Below are 13,307 nucleotides of genomic sequence, written 5' to 3' on the forward strand. Positions count from 1 at the left end.
CAGAGGGGAGCATTGGTGGTCCCTGCCCAAAACCACATTCCTGGACTGAGAATGTGCCACCCACTTGGCAACCACAGGCATCCTCAGCCTCTGGGTAAGGGAGGGTCCAAGCCCACACCCTGTTCATTGAAGTGTCCAAGGCCACTGTTAGACAGGGCTTGGAGCAACCTGGGCTAGTGGAAGGTGTCCTTGCCCATGGCAGGGGTGGAATGAGATGAGCTTTAAGGTCCCTCCCCACCTAAACCCATCTGGGATTCCAGGACTCCATCAAAGGCAGCAGGACCGTCTGGAGCAGTGCTAAAACAGAGGAATGAAATCAAAGGCTGTAATTTCATTCCCTGAGGGTAGGTGAGGGTGATGTAGGGAGGGAAGGATGGGTGGGACATAACTAATTACTCACACACCTCTCCTTGCACCCAACCCATCCCTTTGAGGCATCGGAATGTCGCTGCCGGCAAAGGAGGAGCAAGTCAGCACAGGGGCAGCCGGGAGAGGGGACAAGGAAGGAAGCAAGGAAGGAAGGAAGGGGCTTTTTGATCCTCCTCAGCGCTTGAGGAGCCAACACTTTGCTGCCCTCTCCCCATCTCACCCATGGAGAGTTGTAGCTCCCCAAAAACTCACAGTGAGTTACTAAATTTCACATTTCTGTGCCCTCATGGTAAAATGGATTCAGCAACATGTCAGGACATGACTGAACAACCAGAGGAGTCGAGATCTATCTCGAGTTGTGCCAGAGCAGCTTTAGGTTGGGTATTAGGAAAAAATTCTTCACCCAAAGGGTTGTCCAGCCCTGGCACAGCTGCCCAGGGCAGTGGTGGGGTCTCCATCCAGGGATTTAAAAGCTGTATGAATGTGGCACTTGGGGACAGGGGTTAGTGGTGGGGGATGGTTGGACTCGATGGCCTTAGAGGTCTTTTCCAATATAAATGATTCTGTGATTCTTCCTGCTCCAAGGGGCCAGGCTTTTATCCTCCAGGGTCCACAGGATGCTCTTTTGTGTTTTTCATGCTTTATCACCTCCTGGTTGCACGAGAGGAGCCCGGGCTGCTTAACAAACAGCAGTCCATGGAGTCCAACCCCTGCAATGAGCAGCGACATCTTCAATCAGATCAGGGGGCTCAAAGCCCCATCCAACCTGACCTTGAGTGTTTTCAGGGATGGGATATCCACCACTTGTCTGGGCAAGCTGTGCCAGTGTCTCATCACCCTCATCAAAAGAAAATTCTTCCTTTTATACATTTATACTGTGTGCATTTCAAATCTTTCCTCTAGTAACACTAGGATTGAATGAGGAGTTCTTCTTCCTTTTATACAATCTAAACCTGTTCTCTTGCAGTTTAAAACCTACTGCAACAGGCACTGCCAAAGAATCACAGAATCATTTAGGTTGGAAAAGACCTCCAAGATCATTGAGTCCAACCTTTGATCAGACACCACCTTGTCAACTAGACAAGGGTGTACTGGAGGGAGGAGGGACAAGTGACTGTGCTGGACCATCCACAAATGGCCTACAAAACCTCCCAGACACTCAGCATCCTTCAAGCCTCGACGTGCAATTCCAGCCTCCAGGCTTTTGGAGGCTTTAACTGCAGACTTTGGATCAAATCAAGGGTTACAAATCTGCAGGTGAGGCTGCCAAGCACGGCCTCAGCTCCCTCAGGGAAGCCCTTGGTCTGTAAGAGAGCACATCCCTGGCACCTCCAGCTCCCCGCACCCCCCCATCCCACGCTGCCGCCGCCGCTCTCCAGGCAATTCCCTGCCCGTGCCCGGCACCCTGGAGAGCTGGAACCTGGTTTGAACTGGCTGTTCAATCGCACTCTGCTCTACAATTAACCAAATTAAGGTAACAAGCTCTGACATAAACCCCATTTGCTGATCTTGCCAGCTGCCAAGACTGTGGTAATTGCACCGGGTCAGCCGGGGCCTTGCTGCGCGAGGGACTGTTTTGGGTCGAGGAGCTGCATGTTCAGACCCTTTCTTTAAAAATGTTCATTTGCTCCCCAGTCATGCCCGTTCCGGTTTTAATGGCACAGCAATCTACTCTTGCAGAAAGCATTTCATGATAATTAAGGATTTTTAACTTGCCCAAACAGCGAGGAGAGGGAACACGGCCATGGAGAGAGCTCAGCACGAGGAGGGGGGAGAAACCCAGCCAGGGAGAAACATGGTGTATGTACCAAAAACCCCAGAGGAGATCAGCCACTCAGCTGTTCAGCCATTTCCTGAGAAAAGCAGTGAGAATTCAGTGGACTGAGTCAGAAAAACAAGAGAAAGGCAGGGGCCAGGTTTAGGAGCATCCTTGAAGGCTCGGAGCTCCCGGGAAGCACAGCTCAGTACCCACAGGAGCTGTTTGCTCCTCTCTGCAGCCAGCTCAGAATCAGGCAGTTCTGAACAGCAGCCTTTAAACTCGGGTCCTGGAGCAGAGGTGTTTATGGTTGGGAAGACATGGCCATGACCTTCCAGAGCAGGGAGGGCATCCAAGGAGAAGCCAGAGCATCCCACTCCTCACCAACAGCTGTGGACAGGCCATGACCCTTCCCCTCTTTTCAGCTACTTCCTTCTGTTTTGTGCAAAGTGCCTCTGCTCCCAGGCCAGACAACGTGCTGTCACCTTTCCCACCTCCTCTGCATCCTGCTGATACACCAGAAACCTTTTACCCTCCTCCTCCTAAGCAAACACCTCCCAGTTTTCACAATCTGTGCTGGCAGAATGTTTGCTGATGGGAAATAAGGCAGCAGTCCCAGAAGTCCTGGAGTGATGCCTCTCCAGGAGCCAGTGAGTCCAAAGGCACTGCAGAGATCCTGGACGGACAAACAGGGTCTCTTTGACCCTTGACAAAGCATGGAAAGGCATTTCCTCCTTGTCTATCCCCATCCAGGCAGAGGAACAGCAAGGTGCAAATCCTGAACAAACCACCCAGTGGGTTTCCATCCACTTACATGAGTTTGTTTTCCCTTTTCATATCTGCACAACAGGTTCAATCCACATCCATAAAAACCCGTGATTGTGACTGACAAACAGGAATGAGCCACTGGAGGGGCTAAAGGAGCCAACCAGCTCATGCAGGAGAGCCAAGAACATTTGGGGAGGGCAGATCCTCCAGCACCACAGGTGTCACTAATTTCAGCCCAGCAGTCGAAGGCTGTGGGGAAAGGATGAATTTAAAGTGCAAGGAAAAGTCCATGTGGACACACAGACATGGAGACAACAACTGCACTAATACACCTTTGGCATGACCCACAGACTCAGGGGAGGCAGAGAGAGGAGATCAGCCAGAGCTGCAAAGCAAATACCAAAGTATTAACTGCTCTCCATTAAATGTGGCTGCATTGCTGGGATAGCTGCACTTGGAAAAATGAGAAGCCAACGGACCCTCCCATGTCAGCTGCCCCAAAACCCACTCAGGGGCAAGCAGGGTCCCCTATAACACATCCCAGATGCCATCTGAGGTCCACCTTGATCCAGCTTTGCACCTGGCATTTCATCCAGGATACCCAGAATGAACACCCTACAATCCACAATTCCTTGGCTAAAGCAGCTTTTGGGATGTCAAAGGCACAGTCCCAGTGAAGGCAGCACTGAGCCTCCATCTGCAAAGTCAAACAAACAGCAGCTCACACGTCCTTAAAGCTCAATATTAAACAAACAGCTCACAGGGTCCTTAAAGCTTGATATTAAACAAACAACAGCTCAACAAACAACAGCTCACACCATCTTCAAAGCTCCATATTAAACAAACAACAGCTCACATCACCCTTAAAGGCCAAGCTTTCAGCTCAGTGATCAAAACAATCATCACAGGTCACTGACCTACTGTTTCTGTATTATGGGCTGTTGTTTTTTTTTTTTTTTTAGTTTGGTTGCTTGTTTAGTTTGGGGGTTTTTTTGTTGTTATTAAATGCATTTATTTATTCTTGGACAGGCCACTTCACACTTGTACAATGCAAAAGCCCAAACAGGCTGAACTCTACCCCTGAATCTGTAATTGCCAAAAATTTTTCTGGGCAGAGAAGGCAAGAAAAGAATTGTCTGAGCAGAACCAAAGTGCTGCTCCCCTCAAGGAGCACCTGGGCTGGGCACTGCCATCCACCTCTGGCTGGAAGAGAAATCCAGGATTAGAGAGTGAGAGGCCCATAAAATATAATTGCTGTATCAGCCCTCCAGCGTTTGACGCCTGATTCATCTCCAACATACAGTTGATGTGATTTAGAGGGGCAGGATCCTGGCAGCTTTCCCAGCTTCCCTGTCTGTGGCACAGTATTCCACCCTCCATGTGCCCTGGGAATGAGAGAGTGAGTAAGAGAGGTGCAGCAAAGCTCCCTTCAAAACTCCCTGCTGGAAAATCCCGTCCTGGTGGCATTTTGGAATGCCCAAGAACAAGAAGCAGCACAGGCAGCTGCAGGGCATGTTTTCCTGCAATCCTTGGTGCCTCAGGCCCAGTGTGCAGGGACACACTCAGAGGCTTCAGGGATGTTCTGTATCTATTGGATGTGGCTCCTGACTCCCATGAGCTGCCTGGGTGAACACCCACCTGCTCTGCCTTTGGGCTCCAAACTCCTCTCACAGCTCCACCACCAGTTGGTCCTCATATCCCAGGTTGTGTCCAGGAGCCAGTCCCTCGGGAGAGCTGGTTCCTCCGGGCACAGACAAAGGCACTGCTGCACCTGCCCTCAGCGAGCAGGGAGCAGGGCACGACTGATCATGGAATCGTGGCCTGGTTTGGGTTGGAAGAGACCTCAAAGTTCATCTGGTTCCAACCCCTGCCATGGGCAGGGACACCTTCCACTATCCCAGGTTGCTCCAAGCCCCATCCAACCTGGCCTTGGCAGGGGGGGAACAAGATGGGCTTTAAGGTCCCTTCCAATGCAAACCATTCTGGGATTTTATGAAAAAAAACCCACCAAATTAAACCCAAACCTCCCTGCCCAGTCTGAGCTCTCCATGGCAAATGTGTGGAGTTAAATTTGCCTACTTTGTCCTTGATTTACCCCTTGCTCTGCTGGTCTCTGAGCAGCCCAAGGAAGGGAGTCAAGGGAGGAAAACGCTGCTGTCACCAAAGAGGAGCTCGAGGCACCACAGACAAGGAATTTCAGCTCAGAAATTGGGCAAGAAGAATGAAAAGGGACAATAAATAAAGGCACATTAAATCCAATAAAAATAATTCAATGAAATCAGTGTTAAGTTCTATTTCCCTAAGTCCCAAATGCCCATTCCTGGGTTTTCAAGCAGAACTGCTGGTGAAGCATCACAGCAAGGGTTGCAGCAGCAGCCAGGAGCTGCCCCTCACTGCTCCAGCTGCCTGAGGGCACATAAAACACTCCAGATACCCTGGGGCATCAGAACAGAAATGAATAGGTCTGAAACATGTCCGTGTTTTGGGGTTTTTAGAATTTTTTGACATCAAAACCTTTCCTGAACTCCCTCCCATGTAAAAAGCATGAGTGTGTCCTTACAGATCAGCCCAATTTTTTTACCATGTCACATCTAGGTTAGTTTTTAAGGGAAGGTTTTAAGGTGCAGGGTGATCAGGTATGAGAAGGACATAACCACAGACCTCCTGTGTTACATCCAGTGCAGAAAACATCCCTCAAACCTGCTGTCAAACCACCTCCAGGTCAAGAATATGGCCAAAAAATGCCCAGGGGGGCTGGACAGAAGGCAGATCGAGAGCTGTAAAATAATAGAACCAAGATAAGCCTCATTTTCATAATACTGGAGTGAAAAAATCCTGATCCTGTCTATGTTATAAGTTATCTATATTATTTAAGTGCTGCAAACTGGTAGTTTAACACACCAAGTGCAGGGCACTGAAATTTTAAAACACATCTCCAGCCCCAAGAAGGCTTTTAAAAGTGTAACTTTTGTATTAATAAGATAATTTCATCCCAAGTGGGGCAGTTACGCTGAGACAACTTTCAAGCAGTTGAAAGACTGAGCAGGAAACCAATTTCCACCCTCCTTTTGAAGTGGTATGAAAGGAGTGATGGAAAACAGCTGCCCAGGGGAGATCACAAGGAAATGCTCTTTTCTGTGTGGCAATATTGCCACAGAGTTCTTTGTCTTGAGATGTTACTGCTCCTCTGAAAATCAGGAAGGAGAAAATGAGAAAAAGCCAAAAGCTGAATTGTGGGAGAGAAAATTTCTGTGAAATAAAAGAACTTTCCACATTTGAGCCAAAAATGTGGTCTTGCTCCTCTTGTCTGTTTATGGATTCTGTAAAACACAAACCAGCAATGGGACAGGAACCAGTAAAACCAGTTAATCCTCAGGGGAACACACAACGCCATCTCCCCTGGAACAGCAGCCCCAGACAAACCAGCTGGGTGAGGACTTCACTGCGATGGATTTACCCAGCTGGGGGTGGGGAGAGTCCTCTTTGTCCAAAAAAAACATCGGAATGGGAACAGCAGGACACAAGGCCACATGGAGGAGCAGTAAAGACAGGGAAATGTGGTTCTGTACAGGACAAAGATGGAGAACAGTGCAGCGTTTTTGCAACTGAAAATGGTAATTTTCATGCTTTCCTTGAAGAAATAAAGAAGAAAAAAGACAATCTCATGATGTATCCCTGCTAAAAGCACTGGGTCACCTGGGATTATTGAAAGGAATATGGACCAAGGTGCAAAATGCAGGTGGAAGCTGAGGAAGGGCACAGGAAAGGAGCTTGTACATTCTTAAGGACTTAGCAGAGAGCCTGAACTTCCCTAAGGAGATTAATAAAATCCATGTGAGACCCCAGGCAGAATCTCAGTTGTAAAACAGGAACAAGGTGTAAACCAGCAGCCTCTGTAGACCCCAAGGATCCCACTCTGATCCAGTTTGCTTCATGTTGTGTACTCAGGCTTTGTCTTCAGGTGTTGTTATCAAAGAATTGCTTTTGATCTGACTATCTTTCACCCTGCCTGGAGCAGCCAGGTGGTTTAGCAGGAAACTAAATCCCATGGAATTGCCTGCACTGCAAGGTCCTGCTTGTACCTCTCCAGAGCTGAAACTATAATCAACTTCATAGGAAGTAAAAAAAGAGCAGAGGGTGGATGTTTTTGTGCACAAGACAGAAATCTCTTATTGGCTACATATACAATTCAATGGAAATAGCATGGATTTACACCTGAGGAACCAGAGCAGAAAGTGGTTCCACCTGAACAAAAGGGCAAAAGGACAGCACGGAGGGAAGGAAGGTGGTTCTGAAGATGCAAATTAAGATTATATGTGCAAACAAAGCACAGTTGTAAAGGTCTTTATGGCAAAATGTTAACGAACTAACAGAGATTTATGGTGACTTATCCTCCTAAGAGAGACAAAACAGTTCAGCAAAGCAGGCTGGGCAGTTGTGGAGGGAGGTGTATTTTGTGATAAGCCCCAAACAATGTCCCTGTTGAGTGTCAGCACCGAGCTGGAAGAAAATAAAACCTCTGACAAAGCAAGAAATTCTGCAAAGACAGCACTGGCTCCCAGGGCTGAGACAGGAATTACAGAGACCCACGAGCACACACAGACACACACACACTGTGCAGAGACAGGATTCCCTGGAGATTTGATCCCCATTTAGCAAAAAAGGATTGTACTGTTTCCTAAGAAACATTTATTTCCACAAAACTAGCACCAAAAAAAGCAGCTTGTCTGTGAGGATTAACTAGTCAGATGGGTTTGGAACAAACTACATCTCGGGGTTTGAGACGATTTTATGTGTGTGGGAAGCAAACAAGCAAAACCACCAGAAAATTCGCTTTATCTTCCCATTTTTATCCTCTTTTCCAGGTGCTGGCTGACAGATATGTGCCACTGTCAGCTGAGAGCTCCAATGCCTCTGTTCCTCATGTGGTCCCTGCAGCCCTGCCCGACCCTGGGTGACCCACACCAAGTTATTCCATACCCAGAGCTGGATGAAGGGAAACATACAGGGGCAGTTTGTGGAAGGATTAAAATGACCAGGAGTGGTTTACACATATTCTCTACACACAGGTAATTGTCTGTTGGCAAAAGGCCACGACCAGCCAGAATCAGGAAGATTTCTGAGCGCAACAGCACCAAAATCTTCATTCTCTGTAGACTTCCCTGCAATCCCAAAGGGAGAGGCCACAGTGACTGTAAAAGTCAGAAAGACCTTGAGTCATGCTGGGTTCCTTTAGTATGAAATCAAGCCTAAACTGTGACAGAAATACAAAATCTCCCAAATAAAGTGCAAAACCTGAGCAAAGCACGAGCTGGAAATGCCCCCCAAGCGCAGCAGAGAACAAGAACGGTTTGTAAAGCCCTTCTGCTGGCTCTGGAATGCTCAGGGTGGGACTGCTGGGCTTTCTCCCTAATTCTGTTGTGAGTCCACAGCACTTCCCCAAGGAAAAGGAGCAGCACTCACCCTTTGCCAGCTGCACGAAGCCGAGGATGATGATGAGGGCCAGCGCCAGCAGCTTCGCCGCAGCAAAGGCGTCCTGGACACGGGTAGCAGCTTTGACACTGTAGCAGTTCACGGCTGTGAGCAGCACTGGGGACACACAGGGACACACATCAGCACCAGGGAAACACTTAACATGCAAGACAAATTATGACAAATTTTTAGATTGGATATACAGAAGGAATTCTTGGCTGTGAGGGTGATGAGGCCCTGGCACAGGTTGCCCAGAGAAGCTGTGGCTGCCCCATCCCTGGAAGTGTTCCAGGCCAGGTTGGAGCAACCTGGTCTAGTGGAAGGGGTCCCTGCCCACGGCATGGGTTACAAGAAGATGATCTATAAGGTCCCTTCTAAGCCAAACCATTCTGTGATTCTGTGATTTGCTTTTTGCTAAAACTTAACCAACCAGAGAGTCTCTTCCTAAAAAAGAAACTAGTCCAGAGCCAGGCTCTGCAGCCTCACACTTTGCAATTCTATACTTCATTTTGTCAATAGGTGATCTGAATAATGTACATAGTCCTTGTGACAAGGAACAGCCCTGAAATGAAGAATACACTTCTGAGAGCATATAAATAAAAGGACCCTAATAGCACCCTAAAGCTATCAAGGCCAGACCATGCTTCTCCTGCCTGGATGTGAAGGAGGAGCTGTCCGTGTTCTGACACTCTGGGATACAACACAAACAAAACCTGCAGGTCAGTGGGGCAGGTGGGAAGAGAAGCTGGATCTGTGGAAATCCTCATCCTCTGCTCGACCAGCAGTGCCAGGGATGGCTGTGCAGGGTTTGGAGATGCTTCCCACCCCCAATATTCCATACAAGAGCATTCAGTACAAGAGCCATTTCAACACAAGAGCATTCAAAGTCTGGAGAAGTGGAAGAGCTGGATGTCTTCAGAAAGCAAACCCCATGATCCACTACATCCTACGAGTGAGAAGTAAACAAGGAATTTGAGATTGACTTTGTTTTGTATCGTGCCCTTCAAGCCCCTTGGGGAGTGTGGGTGAGACCAAAAGGTCCCAGAGCTGTTTTTGGGGAGGGACCAGCTGGGCTCTGGCTGAGCTGCTCTGGCTCATGGCCAAGGGCAGGAGGAGGATCTGTGTCCAGACCTGCCACACCTCTATCCCCATCCCTGTCCCAGGGTGCCTCCACCCCACACTGCTCCTGAGAGATATGGAGCAGCTACTAAGTCACCCCATGCCCAGGTTTGGCAGCTTTTCAGCACCCAGAGCAGCCCAGCACTATCTGTGGGCTGCAGGGTCACAGCTTCTCACCACCAGAGAGATTGGGACACATCTGCCTCCAGCAGGGATGTTGTCAGATAACAGGGAAGGAGAAAATAAAGGTTAGGCAGGTCAACTTATGTCTGTGCCATGGAGGGAGAGAAGAAAGCACAGCACAGCTCACGGTTCTCCTACTAAAAGCACCTCCAGTGAATCCTAACAGGGAGGGAGCCAGGGATCCAGGATTCCCTTCGACCAGCGATTATGCTAAAAATAAATCTCCCCTTGTTTACAGAGGGATATTTAAAGGATGAGCTCAGGCAGCTAAAAGCTTCTCCCGTGGGTGAGGACAACCCTGAGAGGTGTGAGTGACATTCCCTTCCCATTTAGGCATTCTGTGTCCAGGACAATGGATGCTTTGGCCTCCACTGAAATACTGATTTTTGGGGCTGTTTTTCACGTTTTGGTTTTGTACAGACTCCTCCAGACAGATTGTGGGCGACTGGTGGTGAAAATAAAAGGCAAAAGCTTCCTGCACAATCCAAGTTTCTGTATCCAGCCCTAAAACCTCACCAGTGCCAGATAAACAGGCTCCCTGAAAATAAAACACTTGGGATTAGAGACTGAAGAAGGCTGAGAACTTCTGCCACTGCCCTGAGTCAGAGCCCTGCCAGTCACAGCCCCTCTGCTTTGCTTTGCTTGTCCCACTATGCAATAATGATAATATTTGTCTTTCCTAAAGGAGCGTGGGGGAGTTACTCCACTTAAATGCTTTCAACACATACGAAGGGCTGAAATAAACCTCAGTCTCTCCCATCAGGAAGAATCCCACAGAAAAAGAAAAAACAACCAAACCAGGATAAGAACTTTTTCACTAAAAACTCCAGGATGAATTCCAGTGGCTGCTCAGCTTCTGAGGAGAGCAGAGGGCTGGGATTTCTTAAAGCAGCAAGTTTGATTCCTTTGATCTGAGATATTGCCCTGCCACGCAGGGGCTCCTCCTGGCACCGCTCCCTCACCTCGGATGAACCGCTCCCAGGAAAACATGGGAAAGCTGCACAGCAAGGGCTTTACTCTAAATCAGGGCAGTGATACAGCACAGGCAGAGATCAGCCTGCACTGCCCTAATTCCGGCAGTATCTTCCCTACGGCTCCAGCTACCAGCCCCTGGCAGGCGCCAGCCAGGGAGACCTTTGGAGTGCCCCACTCAGGCCAGGAATCATTCTAGGAATAAAGATTTCAGCATGACCTGACATGACACAGCTTGGCTGATCCACCAGCCCCTCTCCAAAGGCTTTACATAATTGGGATAATAAGAGCTAGAAAGCTGCAGGGATGGCAGATGTAGTGGGGGGGGGGCAAATCTTAGGATGGTTTGGGTTCGGAGGGACCTTAAAGATCCAGTTCCACCCCCTGCCACTGGCAGGGACACCTTCCACTATCCCAGGTTGCTCCAAGCCCTGTCCAACCTGGCCTTGGACACTTCCAGGGATGGGGCAGCCACAGCTTCTCTGGGCAACCTGTGCCAGGGCCCCACCACCCTCATCGTAACAAATTTCTTCCTTACGTCCCATCTAAATCCCATTCCTTATTTACAGATCACTCTGGCACAAGTGGGAGAGATCCTCTTGTTTCACTGCTGTAGAACGTGCTCACCAGCTGCTCTTCACTCCCTCACCTGCTCCAGCCTTCATTCCTTATCTTCATTCCAAGGTAACTCAAGCTACAGGGGAAGCCAGAAGCTTTCAAAGAGACATTTGGCTTTCTAAAGACAACAGCAGGTCTGGCTTCAATATTTACTCTGTCCTAGCAGACCCTGCTGCCTTCAGGCACGTCACTGAACCTGCTCCACTGGCCCTCACCTGCACAGCCAGATAATTCCCATTACTGATAGGAACAAGGACAAACTGACTAATCCAACACCAGACCCAGGACTTTACCCCCCCCTCCCCCAATTCACATTGTACAGCTGTATTCCTTTGAACTGGCATTCCAAGATCCCTCCCAGAAACACAATTCCTAGATGACAGCAGGAATAAATGCCTACAAAGCAGACACAGCAAGGGATTGTGACAGTCCTATCTAGAACAAGTCCATGACAAACACACTGCATGGAACAACAGCTCCCGTGGCGTTCTGCCCAAAGCAAACAGCGGGAATGGAGCCCTGACACAGGTAAACCTGGGCCTGGCACTTATGATGCAACAGTCTTGGCAATATTCCTACAGGAAAAGGCAGGGCTGCAGCTTTTCCTGGATGATGGAGTGTGGACATGGACTGGGCATAGAGTAAAGACAGTGCTCAGGGAGGCTTTGTCGGGGAAAAAAAATCAAACAAACAAGCAGCTGAGCCACAACTCTGCATCATCCTCACTCACAGGGAAAAGGATCCAACTCCGTGCCCTGGTGGGGCAACAGGAGCTCAGTCCAAGATCTTCAGCAGCTTTTCAGGTGAAAAGTCTCTGGAATGAGTGTAGGAATCCCTGAGGTATCAGAATTTGTGCTGCCTGTGGGGTTACACCTCTTGGGAGCCCTGCACATGTCACCTGGGTCCTTTATGCCACCTCCTACAGGTTTCCCTGCTCCTGACCTGTAGTACTGCCATGTATTCCCAGGTACACCTCTGTAACATGGATAAATGAGTGGAAGGAGCTGCTTTAAAGGAGTAAACTCAATAATTTGCTGCAAGTTGCCCACAGATTCCTGTTCGTGGTGTTACAGGACAGAGCGAAAATGCACAGTAGGGTGAGGAGCTTGTGGAAAATAAGGGGAAGAATGAAGGGAAATTCTCATCCTCAGCTTCCCCAGCAGGAAAACAGGGACTGTAAGTTGTTCTATCATGCACGACCCCTGCTTGTAACTCACATTTCCAAAGTGCTTGGCCCTTGGAAGTGTGAGATGATGCTTCCATTTACCATCTGCCACTGGATGATGCTGATTGTCTCCCAGATTACAATTACTTCCAGAACATTTCCAGCTCCTCTCCATTCCCCATTCTCCCCAGCTCCCTTCACTCCTTATGAAGTTCAGATGATACACAAGGAGTTTTTTCTCCTACCAGTGATGGTACAACCAGGTTTCAGGCAGAGACAAGACAAGCTGAGCCTGTGGCCACCAAGGCACAAACCCCAGGCACAGAACAGTCCGTGGGCTTTAGGGAACTGCTGCCTCAGCTCACCAGAGGCTGGAATTGAAAATAAAGAGTTACTCCACACAGGACAAACCAGGAATTATGTGACTACAGTGCTTTAAACCCATAGGAAAATCAATTCACTAAGGCAAAAAAACCTCCCACCAATTTTATATCCTGGTGGCTGTGATGCCACAGTGTCTCCCAAAAGTCTCAGGTGACTATTTCTAACAGCACAATCCAACATGAGACATGCAAGGACACGGGCAGAAAATGGTTCAGAAAATTTCAGCTTGATAGCTATCGACTGAAGCCTCGTGCCCTGCAAGGGGGTGAAGAGAAAAAGCAGAAGGAAAAACTTTGCAGATCTTTCTTCAAAGACAAATCCCTGGAGAAATTTAACACCCAGGGCAATCAGTCTGGAGGAGGGAAAGGTCTGGGGGCACATGAGGCTGCTGGAAAGGAGCACTTGGCCCCAGAGCAAATGTGTCTATATTAAAATCGACTTATAATAATCAACATACCTGGCAATGGGTCAGAGTTTCCTTTTTATTTCTCTTCCCAAAAC

The 13,307-nt window shown here is 48.7% G+C and overlaps 1 protein-coding gene across 1 annotated transcript in view; it reads right to left on the bottom strand.

Annotated features, from left to right (window-relative positions):
• The window catches only part of SLC7A5 (solute carrier family 7 member 5), a 36,475-nt gene that overhangs the window by 15,971 nt on the left and 7,197 nt on the right, over positions 1-13,307 (bottom strand). Inside the window, exon 2 of the mRNA XM_017816296.1 lies at positions 8,357-8,482. Coding sequence (XP_017671785.1) covers positions 8,357-8,482 — 126 coding nt within the window. The remainder of the gene's footprint in view (positions 1-8,356; positions 8,483-13,307) is intronic.

Source organism: Lepidothrix coronata, unplaced genomic scaffold (assembly GCF_001604755.1).
Source record: "Lepidothrix coronata isolate B3197 unplaced genomic scaffold, Lepidothrix_coronata-1.0 Scaffold54, whole genome shotgun sequence".
Lineage (NCBI taxonomy): Eukaryota > Metazoa > Chordata > Aves > Passeriformes > Pipridae > Lepidothrix > Lepidothrix coronata.